The 23,357-nt window shown below is 39.9% G+C and overlaps 2 protein-coding genes across 2 annotated transcripts; one reads left to right on the forward strand and one right to left on the reverse strand.

Annotated features, from left to right (window-relative positions):
- Window positions 1-4,160: 4,160 nt before the first annotated feature.
- Window positions 4,161-9,665, forward strand: ttc1 (tetratricopeptide repeat domain 1). Its single transcript, XM_056730581.1, has 8 exons — window positions 4,161-4,244; window positions 4,856-5,385; window positions 5,474-5,534; window positions 5,722-5,834; window positions 6,162-6,198; window positions 6,343-6,491; window positions 6,874-6,928; window positions 7,984-9,665. Exons 2-8 carry the CDS (start codon window positions 4,879-4,881, stop codon window positions 8,118-8,120), a joined length of 1,059 nt encoding a protein of 352 aa, XP_056586559.1. The 5' UTR covers window positions 4,161-4,244; window positions 4,856-4,878; the 3' UTR covers window positions 8,121-9,665.
- A 1,082-nt stretch (window positions 9,666-10,747) lies between these two features.
- Window positions 10,748-22,856, reverse strand: pwwp2a (PWWP domain containing 2A). Its single transcript, XM_056730580.1, has 2 exons — window positions 21,689-22,856; window positions 10,748-14,812 (listed from the first exon to the last, which is right to left on the reverse strand). Exons 1-2 carry the CDS (start codon window positions 22,783-22,785, stop codon window positions 12,886-12,888), a joined length of 3,024 nt encoding a protein of 1,007 aa, XP_056586558.1. The 5' UTR covers window positions 22,786-22,856; the 3' UTR covers window positions 10,748-12,885.
- Window positions 22,857-23,357: the final 501 nt, after the last annotated feature.

Genomic DNA, 23,357 nt, shown 5'->3' on the forward strand with positions numbered 1-23,357 from the left:
CACTGCTCAACTGCGTGGATGAATCTGATGTTTTGAGTCGTGGCCTGTGACAGTGCAGCGGTGAGAATCTTCACTGTACATCAGTAGCACATAATAAACACAGATAACACGGCAGATGATACAAGACGAAACAAATAAGAACATAAACAGATATATAAATCCGTAAATTGGAGTAAAATAAAATGCTTCACTTGTCCATGCTAATTCGCGCCACATGAAATACAGATGTGGGGAGGTAATAATCAAATCAGACGAGGTCCGCAGATAATACCAATCCAGTGCGAATAAATCTTAAAGCGGGCGTAACACACGGGGTTTCTGCCAATCTCGTATTAATCTGGAGTACCTATAGAGTAGTATTGCAAACTTTGTATCTTCGAAGAGTATTTAGTTTGATCAGATTTATAAAAGATAGATACAGCTTTACGATTGTTTCCGAAAACATATGCCGCGTGCGGATTGGAGGGGTAGGGTAACCAAAGCACGTGCGAACCCATTGTCAACAACACACAGACATCAGGGAGGTCCGGCATCTTTCAGCGCTGCGACAGCTCCAAATCCAGCGCTATATACACAGTTTATGTAACATTAATCACCAAAATTCAGTGAAAAAACAAAACACGTGATCTACGAGAACATATGCTCTCGCTCTCCTCCACAGCGAAAGTGACGTCTGCGCATGCTTCTTCTCCTGCTCTGGGCGTGCCGCGTGCTTTTCCGGGAGAATTGTCCAATACTGGATCAAGAAAAGTTGTTACAAAACAGTTTTTATGTTAGAAAAAAACTTTCCGAAACCTGTACGATCGCTAGGGAGTGTATCCGTCACATAAATACTAAGTAATACGCCCAACTAGTTTTTTGACAAACCTGTTAAGCATGAGAAGACAGCACGTTTAACATTGTAAAGAAGTCAGAATGCATGAAACATCGTTGCACGGCCGCTTTAAATTACATTTATCACAATGAACAAAACAAAGAGAGAAAGAACAACCGATGAAACTGTTGCCGTCTGTATTAACACAACAAGGGAGCTACGGTTTTGTGTAATCTATTGAAATATATTACCCGTTCAGAAGAAATAAAGCGATGTCTTTAAATAATAAATAATACAAAACGTTGTTTGAAATCCTACCTAACAGTTTTGAGAACACCTACAAATCGCCTCTCAACTCGCAGCATCCACTCGCTAATTACAAACCATATAACAAGCTTTCCGTAGTGAATCCCGCAAGGGTAGTGACACACAGTTTTAAACACCGTTCTTTCATGTATTGCTCAATAACTGGTTTTAGCTTATTTGTACTCAAAATAGCTTACAGACTGCCACTTTAAACTTTTCCCAAAACCTGTCGGGAGTAGCCCACAACATCACCTCCATTCAAAATGTGAACCAAACACTCTTCTTGTTCGGGCTTCAGTTGTCAAATGCCGTTAATATTCTCCCCAACAGAGCAAATTGCATTCTGTGTCTCCATGTTCGCTGTCGCTTTAGATTTCCCTAATTACAATCTTAAAATTCAGCGTTTATCGTCGACGTCACGGCTCTCAGCCCGCCCTCTATTCGCTGGTTGGACGGCTGGTATGGAGCCGGAGATACACGGGAAGATGGTTTGCTATATCAGACAGCGAATCATAGAAGCGAAATGAAATTGAGCGGAAGTAGTCAGGCTAGTCCAATGTATTGGCACTTTGGCAAAAACAAATGTCATTATAACAAGCACAAAATTACATAAAAAATCTTTTTATTTACAATGTTCAATGAAATTCAGAATCTTTATGATTTCCTCAAATTGGTTTCATTGGAATTGGAAAATCTGTGAAAAGTTTGAAAAACGCAATGCCATGAACATAAAATTACTTTCTTACAGCAAACTGTGGTAGTGTTCATTCATTTACACATATGCAATTGGCAGATGCTTTTATCCGAAGCGACTTAACATTAAACTATACAATGTCTCTTATTATGCGACATCCCCTGGGATCGAACCCATGATCTTGGCATGGTAAGCGCCATGCTCTATGACCACTGAGCAACAGGAAAGCTAATTCATTATGTGTTTTACGAGTTCGCCTTGCAGCTATTGAACTGGGACGGATAAGTATACATGTTTGGCGGGCTCGTGGTGTGGACGAGGGAGGTTGCGAAACGTCCAAAAGAATGGAGGTGAGGTGTCTTGACTACTTATAGTCTGTTATCGAAAGCCAGCCGAGTTTATTAACTGCACTTCCTCCTCCCGAACGTTGTTTATAAAACATTTATTAAAAAAAGGTAATCTTGACAACCTCACTGCTGTTTTATATCTATATTTTTAATAACAGATGGGTGCAGATGAAATTGTGTAAAGGGATGCTTTTAATAGAGCGTAAAGGCTACATCTAAAACTGCTGAGGCTGTGAAGGTATTTGATTATATTATCCACCAAGGACATTGTTGGCAGTGAACTGTCATCATTAAAAAGAGTACAGAATTGACGAGAAAATTGGTCAGTTTTCACATAAGTGCTTCCAGGTCTATAAGTAACAGTTAAATTGAAGCGGGAGAAGAAAAGCATCATCCGCGCCTGTAGTGGGTTGAGTAGCTCAGCTTCCTTCAGATACTCCAGATTTTTTTTATCCGTTATGGCTGAATAGGGGAAATTGGCTCCCTACAACAAATGCCGCCGGTCCTCTACGGCTAATTTGATGGCCAAAAGTTATTGGTTTCCGATGTCGTAGTTCAGCTCTGCTGGGGACATTTATCTGAGAAGTAGGTCCATGGATGGAGACGTGGCGGACTCCCCTGCCGCTGCGATAAAAGTGCACCCCCTCCAGTGGTGGAAACATCTACCTCTATCATGAAGGGGAGTTCATGATCTGGGAGACAGAAGGTGGGTGCAGAATTGAAGGCTTCCTTGAGGGTTTGAAAAGCACATAGGGCATCTGGGGTTCCAGCCAGGAAAGAGATTTGGACCGCTTGCTGATCATAGAGGTGAGTGGTGATGAGATTATGCTGAAGTTGGCTACGAAAGCGCTGCAATTCACGAATTGTGGTGGGTTGGGGCCCAATTCATTACACCGTCCACCTTCCCCTGGTCCATCTTGACTGTGTTGTTGCTGATGTGATTGGCGAGGAAGTGGATGGTGGACCGATGAAATTCAAATTTTTCCAACTTGAGATAGAGCTGATGTGTGCGCAGTCGTTCCTCCTCTGAACCGAAATATTTGGACGGTTCGGCCATGGTACTGGAGACGTGAACGGGTTGTGAGGTGGAGGGAGTTGTTGACAGAGATACTGGACCAGTTGGGCGAATGGATGGGGGTGATGGTGGTGTGGACATCATGGTCTGTAGGTCAGGTCTTCTGTCATAAACTCACTCAATGCACACCAGATAGGGGCACATTTAACAGTTATTCCACAGGTGAATTAAAAGATAAAATCCACAGGTTATAATCCATAGTAAGGAAAAACACGATTGTACCGAGTCCCAGGTACCTCCAGAAGCTGCTGCTTTCACAAACGAGGTAACGTTTAAGGAAAAAATACTTTGTATGCTATCATGACATTAGACCGTAGAAATGTCAATGCTGTTTTGAGAATTTTTGGTACCATGTTTCTTGAAATTCTGAAATTTAGATCAACATGTCTTAATGGATCTGTATTTAAACCAGCTTTGACTTAAAGTGAGCAATTTTATCAATATTACCCGAAGGCTTTTCAGCGGGACTGTTTCAGTCACTGACAGGACGAACTCGCGATCCCAAAACTGAAGATGATGCGCTTGACGTGGGTGTTGGAGGCGGGGCCGCAAGAGATTTTGTGTATTTTCTTAAGAAATGCAACAATTGCATATACGCGATACAGTTGAAGGGAAAGCAACTACAAAAGCAGCTTGGAGATGTTAAGCAGGATAACAAGTGTGTACGCTAGTATAGATCTTTACAAGCAAACAGCGCTGTGGGAAAAGCACACTGTGTTTGAGCGTATGGCCCTGACTACACAACTGATTAGGTTGTGATTAATCCAAACATTTTTTTTATTGCACAACCATAAAACACACATTACATACAAAACACCTGTTCAATAAACTTCTCTTTTGTACCATATATATATTCACACGAGCACAAAATGCATTTCTAACGTCCATCCATGACGAAATTCAAGCGAGTCCTCCAGCAAACGAACTACATATCCCAGAGTTCCGTACAAATAAACGTCATTCAGCGTGCGATTAACCGGAAGACATGCTATTGCTCCTTTCTAGAAGGTAAGAAAGAAGTACTGAGTGATTCTTTTTGTAATACATGTTTTTTTTAAAATATGACATATATATATATATATATATTACCTGTAAATATTATTGGTGCAATTATGGGTTTTATATTACACATTTGTAGTCTCGAGCTCGTGATATGAAACCAACACTGTCATGAGTGCTAATACTAATAACGTTATGTGTTGGCTGGTATTGCTGTCGGTAGTTTAATAATTGAATAACCATATTTATTGGTATTAACACCTTATTTAACACAGACACACAAATAAACAGTAGCCTACATTATCTGTGTTACTAGCTCAAGGGTTTAGCCTAAGTGTGTATGACAATAGAGTGAGTTAGCAAAACCAGTTGAGACATTACAGTCTTGCAAAATATCATATTTTATATTACATCTCTGACATTTATAAACATACACATCATTTTGTAATAACACCTAATGGCTGTATTTGGTAAAACTATCCTTAGTGGTATTCTGAAATGAATCAAGCATGACCGCCTTCTATCTTATTGAAGTTAAATGTGTAATTATTCTTAAATTTCAGTTTTGCTTTGTTGAGTTTCAAAGAGTTTTGTGGTCACCTCACTCAAATGCTGTCTAGGTTGATCTGACAGGAAGCTGCAGATGGAGAGGGAGTCTGACTCTGAGACGCTTTCAGCCACTATGTCAAACACTTTAAAAGTGTCAGAGACCAGAGGAAGCACTGCAGATCAGGAAGAAGACCGTTTCTATGACTGTGATGACACATTACCTGAGGAAGATACATCAACGGCCGGACAAACTAATGTACAGTGCAATGAGACGGCACAGAGCGATAGACTGGAGTCACATGCTGGAATAGAAAAAGACAATGACTCCGATAGACTGGGAAATACATATAGCATTAACCAATCATGTTTGAGTACCACCTCTGCTGAAAACACACTTGACTCATCAGATACCGATTCAGGGCTTAAGGAGCAAAATAACGAAGATCAGGAAAAATCGGAGAGATTTGTAGACGACGATGAGATGAGAGACGGTGACTCGGATTCAGAATTTAAAGAAGCGGCAAGTTCAGACAAGGTGACCGAGTTTGATGAAGAGTACCTGCGAGAACTGGAGAAAGACCTGACGGATGAAGAAAAGGAGGTGAGGATTGCCCTCTTTCTATTAGGGCTGCCTGTACCATGTTTTATCCAATTGTACATAACATTTCTTATTTTTGTTCCTATCACAGAGCAGAAGAAAGGAGAGCTTAGAGCTGAAAGAGAAGGGAAACACCCAGTTTAAAAGTGGAGGTAAGAAAGTTTTGAAGACAATCATCTCTTCCTGCTGTCCATTCACACTTTGTTAAGTAAGTGCAGTGTCACTAATTTATGTAGCATTAAAAATCGCACAAACGCCGCATTTAAAGTAATTGAAAGGTAAATGATGTCATGAATTCAGCCCCCTCATCTGAAGCTGATGATATTTCAATGTTTACAGAACATGTAGAAGCTGAAGAGTCCTATACAGCTGCTCTACAGGTGTGTCCTGTGCACTATGGCAAAGAGAGATCCATACTCTTCTCAAATCGAGCTGCTGCACGCTTGCATCAGGTAAGCTCTCACTGACGCCTGTCTAAATTATGTCTAATTGTGTTATAACTCATCAGTCTTTACTTTGTTTATAAGGTAAAAGAAACAAAACATAATTTTTTACATTTCCGTGGGTCAGTGGATTGCTGTTTAATAGATTTATTACTGTAAACCTTCCACAATAAAATAAATTAAATGGGATTTTTGGCCTTGTTTTTTGAAGCCAGTCCAATTAAATGTCTTGATACACAACTCACGTGCTCAGATTTGATCATCCAGTATCCATGTGTCTGATTATCCATGCAAGCATACTGTTTTATTCATCGTTTTTTTGTTTTTGATTGACAGGATAAAAAAGAAGCAGCGATCAGTGACTGTTCTAAAGGTGGGATTATATTTTTTCTGTTTATACATTATTCATGTTTTAATGTGCTGTCACTGATTTGACAGTTCAAATGTTGTGCTATGAGAGTTCGAGCTGTTATTAAATGAGGGCAATTGAGGACTATCTATGACTCTACTTTTACAGCCATAGAACTGAATTCAAATTATGTTCGTGCCATTCTGCGGCGAGCAGAACTCTATGAAAAGACAGACAAGCTTGATGAGGCTCTAGAAGACTATAAAACTGTCCTGGAGAAAGACCCGGGTATCCCTGCAGCTAGAGAAGCATGTATGGTGAGTGTGATTCTCAATAGGCCTCGTTAATATCCTTGCTCAGTTCTTAATGTTCTTTAAATGTGAAGGTTAGTCCAAACTCACATGGATTACTTATTGCTTTCGTGCAACACAGAAAATACTATTTTGAATGTCAATATCATCCTTTTCTATAAACTGAACGCTACAAAAACTGTCTGTGATCTGTTGGTGGTGGGAGCTTTATGTGATATTTAAGACATTATTGACAAAAAAAATTGTTTTACAAGTTTGGATTGTTTAAGTGAAAGTAGATAAGTAAATTACAGCTATTACGATCCCTCGAAGAACTTATACTGAAACCATGGTTTCTCACTCAACATGTCTTTCCTCACCAAAATGTTTTTTCTGCTGTCTTCCACAGAGGTTGCCACGGCAAATCGAAGAACGCAATGAGAAGCTAAAAGAAGAAATGATGAGTAAGATTATAATTTCTCATGGTTTACTTTTATCTAATTCTTTCCAAGGTCAGAAGAATCCTCACAAGAATTTTTACAGGATTTTAATAAGTAGGATCTTTAGATGTCTACTCAGGAATCTTGGATCGCATTTACGCCTATGCATCTTCAGCCACAGGAACATAATAAAAGAACAATTAAGGTGTCAATTATCATTAAGAACAGGAAGCATATAAGTCTTTACTGTTGTCCTTTACCTTTGTCATCTTTTGTTAACTTTGGCTTTACTTATTAAATATGTGAGTTTAGGATGCACAGCCCACAAAATCAGGATTTCAACAAGTAGAATTTTTAGATGTTTATCAACAGAATATGCAGAATTCAAACTTGAATTTGCAATTAAACATGTACCTTCAGCCGACAGCCATCAGATTTCACATTTGGGACTAATATTAGAGTTAGGTCTAGGTTAGAGTAAACCATTATGAACACATGTTCCTTTAGTTTAGTAGGACTATAGTTAAGGAATTGTGTAAGGCAACAGTCCTAAGGCTGACGTAAAGGGGACATTGTTATATGTCGGTATATTTTATTTAAATGTTGTGTGGAAAAAAGAAACACTTCCAATTATACTAAAGTTATAGTCAGTACTAATATATTCAAACCGATCGGAGAAAAAACCTTGTTGGATGAATGAAGTGTAGTCTTGAAATTCAATTTTTATTTGACCATAGACTTCATTGCCTTTGACAAAAGCTTCTCATACTAAATGAGTTATAGAAAAAATTATAGACACACAGACACTATTATTCACCTAGAGATCAGATTTATAGCTTCAGGTAAAGACTGTTGCTGTCCAGCTAGGAGGAAAAGGAATTTACTGCAGTTCACAAGCGGCCAGTCAGGGGTGCGGCTTTTCAAACACTTCATATTGATCAAACTGCAGTCATAGCATCAGAGCTGCATTCAAGCAGACAGAACTCTTAAAAGTGTTGACTTTTAGGTCTTGCCTTATCACATTAAACTGAGCTTGTCTTGATCATGAAAACTACAGTGTCTGATTTTTATTTTCTCAGGTAAGCTGAAGGACTTGGGCAACATGATTTTACGACCCTTTGGACTCTCCACCAACAACTTCCAGGTCAACCAAGATTCCAATTCAGGATCCTATTCTGTTAATTTTGTTCAGAATCCAAATAACAACAACAGATAGCAATTTAGAGGCATGCAGCTATTGAATTATAGAGTCACATCTCTTAGTTGCACCACGTAATTCTGATGCCTTTTTGGAGAATCAAATGTGTTACATGGGTTATTTTGAGATGTTTCTGTTTAATTTGGTCGATTAAATCATCAGCTCACATTATTCGTTGTAGGCACCTTTTTTAAAGGTCTCTATTTTTTGCTTAGGGTCCCTTGTATAAGAAGTGTGTATTATATTGATCTATATTCAGTTTTTGGGCATGCCTGGGTGTTGCTTGCTGTATGTGTTAAGCTGGTGTCAATGATAACCAGACCATTTCCCAGTCCTGAGCAATGAGATAATTGCCTTCATTAACCTGTGCAGAATGTCCTGCCGTATTTACTGGACCTGTAACATTAAACCAGAGGTTCTTTAATATACTTGCAGTGTTTGTTATCACTTTTCTTGTCTAACATTCATGTTCGGTGTCTGAATGTAATATTCTCACTTTTTTATAGTAATAATAGCATTATTTATTATTATATAATAAAACGCTCAACATGGTACAAGGCAACAACAGATTTAATGTTCATTTCATAAAGAGATATACATGTACAGTAATAAAACAAATTAATGCCCACGACCACCATCTTCATATGTATAATCGGGACAGTTCTCCGATTGTACTGACACGCATGTATAGCGAGATTGAGGAAAGCACAGCAAGGTGCGAGCGTGTCAGCAGCTGTTCCTCTTAAATTCCCTTTTAACAGGCCTCGGTTCAGCCTGTACCATGAATGATGCTCTCAACATCATAGGCTGCTGGGAAAATACAGGAAAACCTTGAGGCAAACCTTAAATCTGAGAAAGCATTGTATAATTAAGAAAGAGTCTGTGGAAAAGGTGTGCTAGGATCTTTCTGTCATGTTTATTAGAAAAGGTCAAATTCAGCTGAATAGTGGCGTGAAGTGATGTGCATTGCTGTACATTTGAACGTGTTCAATGCCATATCGATGAAAACATCAAGCTCTACTGAGACTTCAAGAAAAGGGTATTAATCCACCCACTGCATTAAGGCTCAGAATTTCTCAATACAAAATAAAAGCACAATCAAAATGAAAAGGAACAGAGGTATTTAGACTAGAAGCACAATAAGACCCGGTCCTCTGTATGTGTACTGTGAAGCATAGCACATGCAATATATATTGCATTTTTAAATATTTGATTTTAAATTAAATGTTCTCTTTGATTTCAAACACTTACAACCCCTGATATATGTTCCTTATCACCATCTCGAATCCATAATAGCCAGAGCTTCCCTGAGCCCTTACTATTTGCAAATGACGTTTCAAGCAAGCTTTAAACATGAATGCCTGCCTTAAAGAAAAATGTGTTTTGAAAAACTCATCTCAGCATGATTGACTGGGAAAAATGTTTACAGTCTGCAATTTATTATTATAAATATATAATTATTTTCTTAAATAAAATATAAGTTCTCCGTTACACCTGTCTCTCCAACTGTGGACGGCTCTTCCCGTCTTCCTGGCTCTTGACCCAATGGCAGTGCTCTAGGCAACAGACTAATCAGCAGCCCTTCAGCGTTGCAGTGCTGGGGAGAAAAGATAAAAAAGAATATTTTACTTAAAGCTGAATTTTTATTTTTATAAACCTTTATTGAAAATGCTATAAAATGTCAAGATATAATAAAGAGTTAAAAGGGAAATGCAGTTTTAAGTATAATTTTATAGCGTATTAACCACCAGTTTCCAACTAGTACCTTTAAACTCACATCTCAAGTTTAGTTGTAAATGATGAGAAAATCAGCATATTACCACCGATTAAAGATGTGTAATGTGTACCGTAAAGACCTAATGAACCTGCATAGAATAGTTTCCTTTTTCTTGAATGCGCATTTGTTTTAATTTGAAAAGTGTAACCAATACACTATGGAATTTATAAACTGACTTAAGTTTAATCTGATGTTATGGGTCACACTATGTACAGTATGTTTTATTATATTTAAAAAATGAAAATGATATAACCAACGTACATGTTTCACATTCCTTCTTATTGTTGATAATTTTTTGCACGTCAAAGCATGCACCTGCACTCGTGCAAACGCAGGCATATTGTGTGCCATTGTCGGCATCAACCTAAAACTTGGCTATAAATAACTTGGAAGAACCAAAATCATACTGCAAAATGTCATACACATTTATGATTTTTTTATACTTTATATTATGCAGTCCTGGTATAATATTATGCATGTTTGTCTGACTATGATGTCTGAACTAAAAACTAAAAGCTTTGTGAACAGTTATGACAACCCTGTGCAGCCATGTATTTCAACATGTGTAGTCAAAATCTTTTGGTACATTTTGTATTTACGATCCCTTAATAATTTCTCATCTGTTTGCAGGTATGAAAATCTGTCTTAAGCACTTTGTTAATTGTAAAATGAAAACAAATCTGTGGAATTTTATTTGGAAAAGATGCACGTTTTTTGACCGTGGGATTTAAAGCTTTTCCCAAGGTTGTGGATTACACACACACCTCATATCAATGCAGTTCAATGGTGGGCTGCAGCCATTGCATTTGAGAACTTTGGAGTCATGAAAACAAGCTGAAGATAAAATACGAAAATAATGACAACTAGATAAAATTCTTGAAGTTCACAGTTTATTTATATACTCTTGAAACATCAGAAAACATGTACACAATATCTTCAACTGTTACTTTTTTTCAATGGTTTTACAGCATTCTCTGACCTGCAAACAGATAGAAATAATAAGTACAAAATAAGATGCTGAAATGAAACACAGCCAACCACCAAATAAATACTCTTTAGACAAACATCTGTCAGTCAGTCAGTGTGGCCTACCAAGCATCATTTTGTTTCTTTCCTTACGTCATTGATCTCAACCTGCTATATCACACATGGAAAGACCTTACAGTACGTCCCTTCTCAGATGTGTAAATATAACTGGACAGATGAAGACGCTAATGGATGCAAAGACATAACCATGATTACAGACACGGAAAAAAGAGATAATACTCATCCACACAAATCAAATTGTTTGTTCTCAGCATTGAGTCTATTCTTCATCCAAACCACCAGTCGAAAAACATTTTCAATACTTTACACAGAAATGTGTACTGCAAACCTTCAGCCATAGTATTCAAATGACAGGGAATAAAGTTCAGGCACAATAATTAATTGAAAACACAATAATCCTTAGCGAAATATTTCAGTGAATGACAATGAATACTGGATCACTGAACAACTAAAGCAGCCCATAATTATGACGAACATATTCACACATGAGAACTATGGCCCTTGCACCAATGCCCTTCTTTTTCAGAAGGACACCACAGCCGTCAAGTGTTTTCTTAAAGTTATTTAATGGAACAGGTTTTGGTATTTGTATTCCATTGCAGCTACATGATTCGCTTGAAAACTTACAGTTTGCTTCTTAATGCGATGTCTAAACTGAATAAACATTATGGTGCCATAAAAAAAATATGCACGCCAAAATCCATTCAAAATGTGGCTGGTGGGTAGGCTGAACGACGGGAACATTTAGCACACAAAAATCAGACGTGGATGTAAAAAACAATCTAAGACAAACATATGACGACAGCAGGAGGGAGCAAAACAAGGTGGGGGAAAGAAAAAGATGCTGGGCAAGTAGATTAGGGAGAAATGAGCTCAGGGAGCAGATGTTGTAGCTGCGAGGGCCGAGGGAGGCGGGCGCACAGATAGGCTGGCATGTTTCTCCAGCTCCGAGCTGGTATTTACGTAGTCGCTATGCTCTCCCCACAGTGGCACTTGAGGTGACTTTGGCTTACAGGCACCTCCCCCCCATAACAGAAGCCCAACTGCCTTCAAATCCATGGCTGGCCAAAAGCCACACCCAGATCAACAGCCATCTGCACAGATCACTGGACTTAGATTAGTCGTCTCAGAACGTCTAAGAAAGATCAGCCCTGATTAAGTCTCTTTTCTACCTGAGCGAGACTCTCTGTATCCAATAGGGCCGGCTTTCACGATTGCACTAACTTCCATTACGAGGAAATGAAAACTGAAATAGTGTAGTAAGGAATTTCAGGACTGTAGTAATCTTAGGGAGATCGAACCGTTCTTCTAGAAACACATTCAAATGACAGGAAATGCAGAAGGGACGATTCGAAACTGAAGGTGAGCACTATTTTTGAAGCATTCATTGTGCTAGGTTAGGGATTCAGACCAAAGATTTGCGTTCACCGTGTCTCAAAGTAGCATCGGTTAGTTGGTAATACCAAAAAATTGATACAGGTAGACAGATTCCCAAACGTATTATTCTTCAAGAGAAAGCTATTCAGCTCAATAAAAATCCCACTCAGGGTGTAACATTGCTATTTGTGCACAGATCAAGAACCAAATTATTTTTTTGTAAAAGCTTTTAGATTTAGATACTATTTAGCTAGCCATAATATCGTGGGCAACCCATAAAATATTTTCCAAGAACTCTCCGTCATCTGTTTTCAGTATTATAATTGTAAGATATGACAAACTCAAAAGACTGATTACATACGGACGAACATCGGATACTCTACATGATAACTGTTCATTTCAGTTAATCGATTCAATCCCCTTCACTTGCCTTTTCAATAAAAATAAATTCATTCTGGTTGCCTGGCTGATGTTTGCCAGGCTTCACTCTGGTAGCTGGTACGGCAAAGTTTGAGACGTTTCGGAAGGTTTACGGGGCCCACTCGGGTGCCTGTGTTTCCTACCTTACCAAGACACGTTGCCTCACGTCTCAAACTGAGTTAGCAAGGCGCGAACCTCTGGGGTGAGCTGCTTGGCAGCTTTGGCAGCTTCAGTGATGGCTTTACGATACAGGCCCTTTCTCTTCTTGTCAAAGCGAGACTGGAAGTTTTCTAGAAATGGGGCAAGTTGGGTAATTGCCAGGAAGGAAGTAGTAGGCGACCCGAACCAAGATACTCTAGCCTCCTGCCTGACTAAGAGCCCATTATCTTTTCGACTAACTGTGATGGCTAGGATGCGGGCAGGCCACCAAGGGAAGCCAAGGATTTTGGCCCACACAATGTCCCCTACACAAATTGTCCTGCCATCCAAGACGACGCACTTTGAGACGTTTTTGGAAAAGACGGTAGCTTTGTGGGATTTACTGCGTTTTTTGTCGTCCTTGGGAGCAGAGGGAGAGGCAGAGGCAAAAGCGGAGGATGTGCCAGGGGCAGGGGCCGACCGTAAATTGCCGGGAGGAGGAAGGTCGAATGTTTCGTTAGAGCTACACTCAGAGTTTGACGACTTTATATCATCTGCACTATCGACGCTGCACATGGAGGTACTAGAGGAGTCAGGCTGGCTGGGGTTAAGGGTCATGTAAACCACTAAATTGCCAGACTTGCACCCGTGCATCTCCCGCTTTTCCTCCTGCCCCTCCTGATCCTCTGGCCCCGCGTGGGTTTCCCTGTATTCCGGGGCCGGGAGCGTTTGGGGATCGGGTTTGGCCGTGCTCAGTAGGGACTCGAGTGCTCTGTCTGACCTCTCGGACTCTACTGCATTGTTGGCTTGGCTTGCAGAGCAGGAGGAGGAGCGTGTGGAGGTGCAGCGGGGTGCTGCTGGTTTGGGCAGCGCTAAACGGCCCTCTCCCGGCACTTTCTCCAAGCAAGGCGGCTTACATGAGGAAGAATCGTTCTCTTCGTTACGGTACCTTTGGGGCTTGATACGCATCCTGGGTGGCAAGGGGTTGGAACCTCCTCCACTGATCTGCTGCAGTCTTCGGGTGAAGTGGACCTTCTGGTGGGCTTCCTGGAGAGCAGCGGCCCGGGTTATGGCCTTGGAATTCCCACCGCTACCTGTGAGTGTGTCTCTCTGTCCTCTCTGAGCCTTGGCCATCTTAAGCACCTCTCGTGCCTTGGAGTGGTCGACGTTTTTGCTCTGAAGCACTTTTTTGGCATTGAGCTGCATGCGGGCGTTGGCCGAGGATTGGGTCGTACTGGACACGCCCTTCACAACTTTGTTACCAGCAGCTGCACCTTTGACCTGACTATGGCCCAGAGAGGAGGTGGACGACGACACCCGTATAGCTGAAGCTTGCCGCTTGGGCCCGTCAGTACCACGACCCTTGTCCTCAGAACGAGGCTCGTAGCGTGGCCGCTTACCGGCAACTGCCGTTGTGTTGTCATTTCGCCGTCTTTTGGCATCGTCACTACGGCAGTCTGAGATAGGGCCTCTGCGTGTCTCACGCTTATCCCCTTGCACTACAGTCCCTTTGCATTTATCGCACAGAACTTGTCTCGGTCGGAGCTTGATGGCATTCATTATAGAAGTGGGCTCCTCTCTGTACAGCCTACGCTTGGGCCGCTTAATTTTGCGGGGTAGAGGCTGAGGTAATGACTGGTTGTAGGTGTCCCTGATGAACATCGGGGGTGGATAAGGGGCCCCCTCCTGAAACAAGGGAGGAGGTTTTGAGGTCCATGGGTTGGGCTGAGGGTTGGGACAGGGCTGGGCCACAGCAGGGGCTTCGGTAGCGTCCTTAAGAGGGGCATCAGGAGCATCCGTCGGATCCTTAACTGGGGAATCAGTATGTCCTTGAGTGACACCTTTATCCGTCTCTGACTGGAATGCTTCCGTCTTTAGCTGCATAGATTCTGGTTTGTCCGTGTACTCTCTCTTGGGGAACACCGTTATAGGAATTCCGTAAGGTCCAAACCTGAGGGAGAGAGAAAGAAATTAAGTTTAAAAAGCACAGTGTGGTCAAGGTGCAATCCCCTCGGTTTTAAGATACTAGAGAAGACAACAGAATGCAGCAGATCTTCATTCAGTCATGTAATGGTAAAGTTTCGGTAAGGTTTGGAGCATTATATTGAAATCTCTATTTATAATGCTCCACAGAGCATTAACAGAAAATTCTCCGTCATTGACAGATTTTTTACCACTGATGGAAAACCGGGAGACCCTTCATCATTTTGATGGATTACAATGAGGGCACTTTGTAATTCTCCTTTATGTCAGGTTGGTGGCATCCAATAATTTCCTTTCATCAGAACGTGATCATAAATGACAGTAGGAAAGGACTCATGTTTCAGTCAAACTTTTGCACTGCACCATAACAGTGTGGTTCGAGCACCTGAATGAGCCGCTTGAAGCCTTCGTTTTCCACTAACGAGTACGGGCTTAAGTCTTTGGAAACAAAATTTGCGCTGGCCTCCGTTATATTTATGGCCCGCAGAGAATCGGCTAGTAATGTTAGTGATTCCTTCAGTTTCTTTTGTTTTGCCCCGGACGGCTTGTTGTCTGAAGCTAATGTTAGCGTATTGTGATACCTTGTCAAGTGGTTTCTGAGGTTTGTAGTATTTCTACCATAAATGAGCTCCACTTGGCATATCTTGCTAACCACTTTGGTTTTATCCAGCTCTTGACGAGCAGTTCTGCATTTTACCCAAAGTTGAAAAGTAAAAAATTATTAAAGACTGGGCAAAAGAACGCGTGAAATATTATTATGATACATAGTGCATCAAAATGCAGTTTCATCAGTTAGTCTAAAAGAATACAGAACATCACGTGCGGTTTAATGCACTATTTACACGTGGTATTGAGCAGGTGTACATTTCTTTCGTACCAACAACATTTTTAGAAATACAAATATTTTCATGAATACGAAAATTTACGTCAAAACCACTTTAGGAACGATTTAAAAAAAAATCATCCTGCTCGTGTTTCATGAATGAGGCCCAATGAGCGGCAGACGCAGCACAATCATAACCGAACAATGGCTTGAAGTAACTTGTAAGTGAACGAATGAATGATATCACAAACATGCTGATTGGCATGTAACATCACCTTGCAAGGGTAAAAATGGATTAATACAGATTTGTTATGAGCCTGTCCATCAAAATGACGGAAAATGAAAAAGTATAGCGCAACCACTGATGCTCCAGTATAAGTGGTTACTTTGACAGTATTAATTCAACAAGTATGTTAAGCATAAAACATAACCTTATTCGTCATTTCTTTATTACAATGTCATTTTATCGGTTTAAGAGTATTCATAAATACAGATGAAAACGAGGACGATTATTAATACATTTCTGTTTTGTTTTCAGCTAAAGATATTCATAATAATTTTAACAATCACACATCCCCATATACCAAAAATTGCTCTAATACGATAAACTCAGTACTAACCACAAAACCTAATATTCTTTACTTTCTTCTGTTCTTGTTAAAGTTCCTTAAAAAGAGAAAAAACAGGCGGCTCTGAAAAAGAAAACAATTCCTGCTTTGTTTATCTCAAAATCTGTTTTTTGAAAGAAAATGAAAGACGGCAACACTGTTGACAAAACTACACTGAAATGTCCTTGGATGCCTTGCACATGTCGTATACTGTACTTTCATTGTTTGCGCATATATTCATACTTCATTGTAGGGCTGTCACAAAGAACTGATATATATATATATTTTATATTTATAATGATCACGTATGACAGGTGTTGCTTTTCAATTACACATTATAAGCGACTCAAACTAGCACTGTTTTTAGATCGAGCAGCATTTCCTACTGATCCCAGAGCCGTGCCTTACGGAGAAGATACGCATTAAAAAAAAATCGACACATTGCATATCACAGCCAGCTTGATTTTAATAGGATTTACTGGTATCGCAATAAATTATTGTGCAGCCCTACTTTATTGTAATACATGTTGTTCTTATCTTCCTATTGTATACATATGATATAGCCAGAAGATAAATAAAAATAAGTAATAAATCTGATTATCAGAACTTAATTCGATATCTTTAGTACATTTTCATAACTTGCCTACATTTTCACTATTGTGAGCATTAAAATGAACTGTAATAAATAAATTAAATAAATCTAAGAAAAATTTGGTATAAGATATAGAATTAAAACAGGTGAATGTAAGGGGCTAACCTTACTACATTCAAAATCGAAAAACGACCGTTTGTGACCTGATTTCGAACAAAATCTGGTCCAAACGACAATTTGTTTCACTAGTTCGCCGCAGCAAACCAAACAGAACTCGTTCGTGTCGGCGGGTAAACACCCTCGAGCCACCATTGGTCCATGGCCATAACGTAATAGGTAGGTGTTATGTAGCGTCATCGGTCTGTGGGAAATAACACGTCATTTTATTTAGCTGAGGCGAGATCAGATAAGGTCTACAAAAAAACAGATAACCCCGCCTCCAGAAACAAAGGGCTGATTGATTGTTCAAAAACACTGTACTGTCTCTCAACGTTCTCGAGCTTTGTTTTACCTCAAAACGCAGAACGAAAGCACAATTTGCCTGGACTATGCAAAGCTCTTTACCGTGAAATACATTGTTACCGTAAAATATAACTATTATTCCGTGAAATATAATTTTGGTCATTCCTACCACCCCTATTATGCACCACTGAACACAATTTTATAGTATAAAGTGCAGGCAGTGGGTTCACAAACTAAACAAAATGTGCACCATGAGTAGTGATGAGGATGGTTTTCAGACGAGGGTTGAACACCATATGCATTCCGTATGCATAACAATCCACTTATTTTTTTCTGTATGAATAAGTGTATCATAAGGGTATTCAGAGTGCATTTGTCTTGTTTTCAGTGAGAATCACACTTACCCAGATATATACCCCAAAAATCATAGTATTTGAATTAGGGCTTGGAAAAGATTAATATCGTGAAATGTGGTTGATATCGGATGCAGCTGAGAGATTCCTGATGTTAGACATTATCGTTAATAGCGCTATCAATATGAATATTTCTCTTAAACAAATGCATCGATTCACTTCATAAGACCTTTTATTAAGACCACGGAGCCATTATTTGATCGATGGATGCACTGAAGTATCACTTTAATATTCCTGCGTATATTGTGGGGCGTTACAGCAGCAACACACTGACTGAACTCAAGTGTTTAGAGCACTGTGGTCATGCTGTCCAGTTTATTAGGGCTATTTTCATGTGCATTTTTCAATCTTAGATTATTCCTAGCACCTGGGTAAACTAATGGGAGAGAGAAATATTTTTGGATGATTGTCGTATTATTTAATTCAGAAACATTCACTTCAGAAGACTTTTGATAAGACAACAGAGCCGTGTCGAGCGGTTCTTTGATAGATGGATGCACTTTTTGGAGCTTAAAACAAATGCCCCCATTTACTCCCATTCTACCACTTGGAAGTAAAAGGATACGTGGCATTATAACTCAGACTGCATTATACCTCAAGAAGAAAGTCATATTCACTCAAGATGCCTTTAGGGTGAGTAAAACATGTGTTAATTTTGATTGATGCCTGAAGTATAACTTTAAAGTGATTTAAATCTATTATAAAATAATTGTTCATATATCCACCCATCACCACTACAAAACATGACAAAATACACTGAAGTCAATAAAGACAAAACACAAAGTAGAACGTGAGAGAGGAAGTTTGTGATTTAACCACAATCTCAAAGATGGCCCTACTCACAAGGTGTAAACAATTGGTTAAACTGGTGACATTCTCGATTAAAGAGTAAATATTTTATTATTGTTAAGGTCCTGTTTAGGATTATGGAGTTTCCAACAACATGTTTTACGTACATACTAGGTGTAAAACTGTCTAATAATAGGCAGTAATTATTACCTTATTTCTTGAGTGACTCTCAAATGATTCGTTAGGTGATTAATCTCTCTAATCCCCTCCTTTTTGTCAGCGTACTTTGATCTGATTGGTCAGATGGTCTAGTCTACTTAAATTGATCTACCACGTAGAGCGTTGCAAATTAAATGTAGCATTACATGGAGTGACACAAATCTGATCCGGAACTGATATTAGAATGACAAACGACTCGTTCGTGTGATTCAGAGTCTATGCCTTTTCTCCCATGCAAATAACTTTGTTAATCGTTCACGTTCGCCTTTAAAACTCGGCAGACAGCTTACATTCATACACAGCAACATTACACACTGCATGAAGATTGTGACATTATGAAATTGTAATAGTTACTGTTTAAAGCATTTCCCCCCCCTTTTTAACATTTAAAGCTTGCCATATTTTATCATTAACATACAAATGTCAAATGAGGGCCTTAAAGGAACATTTAAATAAATCTCAGATGTAAGAATCTGTAGCAAGCTTTCAGATACCAGACAAGACATTTATGACTTAAATTTCTGACCTCCATACCTCAATTTGTAAAATTAATCAACATTCTGATGTACAGAATTGTTGGTCACCAGCTTCTTAAAGTCACCATGCGATCAAACAAGAAAATTATAAGTGTTTTTACACAGTTTTGCAGTGATTATTATAAATGATTTATTCATGCAAACCATATTTTTTTATTAATTTGCACTTGTATAGCCCTCCCCTCCTGGCCCAACTTACAACAAACCAATCAAAAAGGGCAAAATAAAGCCCTGCACTATCTTTTTTTCTAATTTCAGAAGCAGTTCCATTCGGATACACATCACGATACGTAAAAGAAGTATATAAACTTCTGTTTCATGGTGACTACGTTTTCCCCTAATAGTAACAATGTTGTTAAAATATTTATATTTTGATAGAAATCGATACTGAAAAATGTTGCGCGTATTGATACCAGATCAATACACAATACACCAATACACTATTTAAGGTCCAAATCACTGTTTTTTTCCACATTCCTGATTTTTTACAAAGCTTGTCGCTCTGAAAGGGAGGTGTTTTATGATTGGCCAGTTAATCAGTGCATAGTGATTGGTCGAATACTGCAAGCGTGTGAAAGAATTGTAACGCCTTTTACCATATTTGAAACATCAGGTTCCAAAGCAGTTATACTGACAGGTATATGATATGACCACCTTACTTGTGTATAAATTTGGGTTGTCTTAGTCAAATCATACCACAAACTGATCTAGATTTGTGGGGGTGTGGTTATATGAACCCTTTGAACAGGTCTGGGTGAGCATTTGCTTTTAGATAGAATGATCCGTTTTTTCTACACTTCCCGTGTTTACCATAGCGCTCTATGTATGTACGCTGATCAATAATGTCTTCCACTTGTTTCATTGGCTCCGGTTTAACGTTGTTTATGTAAGATAGATGGTCAGTGCGGAGTCTCTGGAACAGTTCTTGCATTCAAAGTTGAATCTATTTATAACTATTTATGTAAGCTCTAGTCAATCAATATTGACAAATACAACTTTAATATGAATTTTACTAATACATTTACTATTTAAAATGAGATTAACAATTATTAAATAATCTTAAAGTACAATATATCTCATTGTCTAGTCTTGTTCAATTGAACTTTTGATTTAAAAAAATGGGGGCCTAATTTTAATGCCAGTTTTTTTCCTGTGGTATCGAATATCGATTTTTTTATGTGTCGAATCGAAGTTAGAAATTCCAGTATCGTGACAAGACTGCTGCATGAATGTCCCCATATTTTTGTTTGTTTCAAGTTAAAACTACTGTCATAAGAAAACTTTCATTATAACTGTAATATTAATTTTAAATGGGGAATGCAAAAGTGTTTCATTCATTCTGACATATTTAAACGTGCTGTCTTCTCATGGTCCACTTGTCAAAAAACTAGTTGGACGTATTACTTCTGTGCTTGATACACACCCCCAAGGTTTGTATAGGTTTTGGAAAGTTTTTTTGCAATCATGAACGTTGAATGTTACGTAATGACTTTTCTTAGTCCCATATTGAGCAATTCTCCCGGAACAGCACGCCCTACTGTTTATTCTCATCACTGTAATAAGACTAAAATGTCAGGTGTGATTTTATGATTTTCCCCCATCACAGTCAAGTGTGACCCTATCAAGTGCCTGGAGTGCAATGAGTTGCTTGACTCATATGAGATGTCAGCATGGGGAAATATTTCCTATAAAAGCATCCTTGCCAGCCAATGCAATAGTCACCTTCTGACAATGTTGTTGTACAGGCTCTTCTGGACACTTTCCTTACAAAGAAACATAACAAGAATGTTATCTCCAGTGAGAACTGAGAGTCTGGTGATACCACACAGCACAGGCCCACATAAATTAAACGATAAATTGGGCACAGCTAGGATTCATGTATGACACAGAGAATGTGTGAAAGAGGGTGTTGAGGGGATTTGTGGGGGGTGTAGGGTGTTAATCACCAGTGTAACACTGATTTCCCAGGGTAGGTATACTTGTTAAAGTCCTGTATATAAAGAGAGTTAATATGAAATCGAGCGGTGACAGCAGCATGACATACTGTACTTACATTCTCCCTATTTTTTCCTAATTTATTAATTTCATGAACGTTATACATAATATAATATAAAGTATAATAACTGAAGGACTACGCTGAACATGTGTACTTATACAATTTCAATAGTGGCAGTCCAGGAGTATGCAGATGAATAGATAAATTCATCAAAAAAGCTCAAATGTTATTGAAATGGGGAAAATTGGAATCAAATTCAAGTACCCAACCCAATATTTTTTCTAATATCCTACAAAGTTGAGGAGAAAGAAAGATGCTTCTCACGCTGATACACACAATGCAAACATAATTTTGACAGCTGTAACGTAGATCACAGTTAAGGGGTGAACATTTCACGCATGTTTACCTTTTCGAAAGGTCCATGAGAACTCCGGAGAAGATCTTCTCGCCTAAACGGAACGACACCACGAGCGCATCGTCGATGATGTGATCCAGTGTGACACGAACCTCTGACCCGAGCACGAGACTGCCAACCGTGTCGGGCTCAGCACACAGAACCGGGGGCTTCGACTCTGACACCCCATCAGGTTCACTGAGGTCCGTTTCAAAACTCTTTTCGTGAAGAGGATGCGAGTGCACCTCCTCCGATTCCGAGGATGAGATGAGCGACTGCTTCACGACCGCATTTAGTTCTGGAGAGTCTGTGCTAGAAACAGTAGAAAAGTCACTAATGCAGCTCTGTCCCACTGACTCCCCCAGTGACGTTTCCTCTGCGTTTGACAGCGAGTCCACATGATCCGATGGGTTCGGGATTTCAAGAAACGCATCCTCGTGACTTTTGTGTTCTGACCCGGGAGCGTCATTAGCGGGTTCGGGCTCCGGCTGCGTGAAGCCTATCAGTTCACACTCGAGATCAGTATGATGGGTCGATACGGGATTAGAGTCATAATTGACAGTCGGTTCGGCTGGCTCGGCGAGAGACAGTCCGGTTTCGGGTTCCGAAGGATGAGTGGGGAGAGAATGCAAGAAGACCACGGAGGGCTGGGAGTCGGGGATGGGGTTCGGGAGAAGGCAGGGGCTGGTTTCGAGAGGATAGACATCGCTCGCAGCCTCCACCTTTGGCGAGTACGAATCCTTTAAACGTTCCCCGTACTCAGAAACGCCCGTGTACCTGTAGTCCATAAGCACGGGCTGCTCGGTTGCGTCCAAGCGCCCCCAGGAATCCCCCTTGTCGGTTTGCTCACCGTCCGCATGGGCAGCGAGGGCTTTTCCCGCGGCTTGAGGGTCCGGCCTTCTGATTTCCATTTGGACATGACTGCATTCCTGAACTGCATCCACATCCTCGGGTTGGTAACTGAGCTCCGTTACTGGGACGAAGTCGGGCGTCGAACGGACGTGTAGTTCGTCCACATGCTCTCCTGGCTCGGGGTCGTACTCCACCCCGTCCCCCGCTGTTGTTGATGCCGCAGCAGCAGCTCCTGGCTCCGCAGCCACGGCCGCCATTTTCTTTCCGCTTTGCAACTAGTACTCGGCCCTCTCCTAGTGATGAGATTTGAACCCGCCCACTTCCAACCACCGACACTTGCCATTGGTTAATTTAACGTGTGGTGTTTTTTTGAATGGTTCATAGTCTTGCCATTCAAAGGAAACCCCTGGAAACATTGTTGCGATTGGCTTTTGTTGTGTCAATAATATAGTATATCGTGAGGATTCAACTTTGGCGCCACCAGAGGCGATGTTGAGTTGTGTATTTGTGACAGGGTCATTTAGTGTGGTGTCCATTTTTGTGTTCTCAGCTTTGATACTGTCAACGGGGATAATAACAATTAATTATAATGCTCTTCATAAAACCATTAATCATGACAACATAGTAAAATATGAGCAGATAATGGATTGCTTTTTTGGCGTAATAAACTTGCAGGCAAAAGCAATTTTGTTCTATTTCAATAAGCACTAGCGGTGTCTTGCTCAGAGAAGCTGTCCTTTGCATATTTAATAAGCTCATCCTAAAGGGATATTTCACCCCAAAATGAAAATTCTGTCATTTCTTCACCTTCGAGTTGATCAAAGTCTGT

The sequence above is a fragment of the Triplophysa dalaica genome, chromosome 19 (genome assembly GCF_015846415.1).
Source record: "Triplophysa dalaica isolate WHDGS20190420 chromosome 19, ASM1584641v1, whole genome shotgun sequence".
NCBI classification, from domain to species: domain Eukaryota; kingdom Metazoa; phylum Chordata; class Actinopteri; order Cypriniformes; family Nemacheilidae; genus Triplophysa; species Triplophysa dalaica.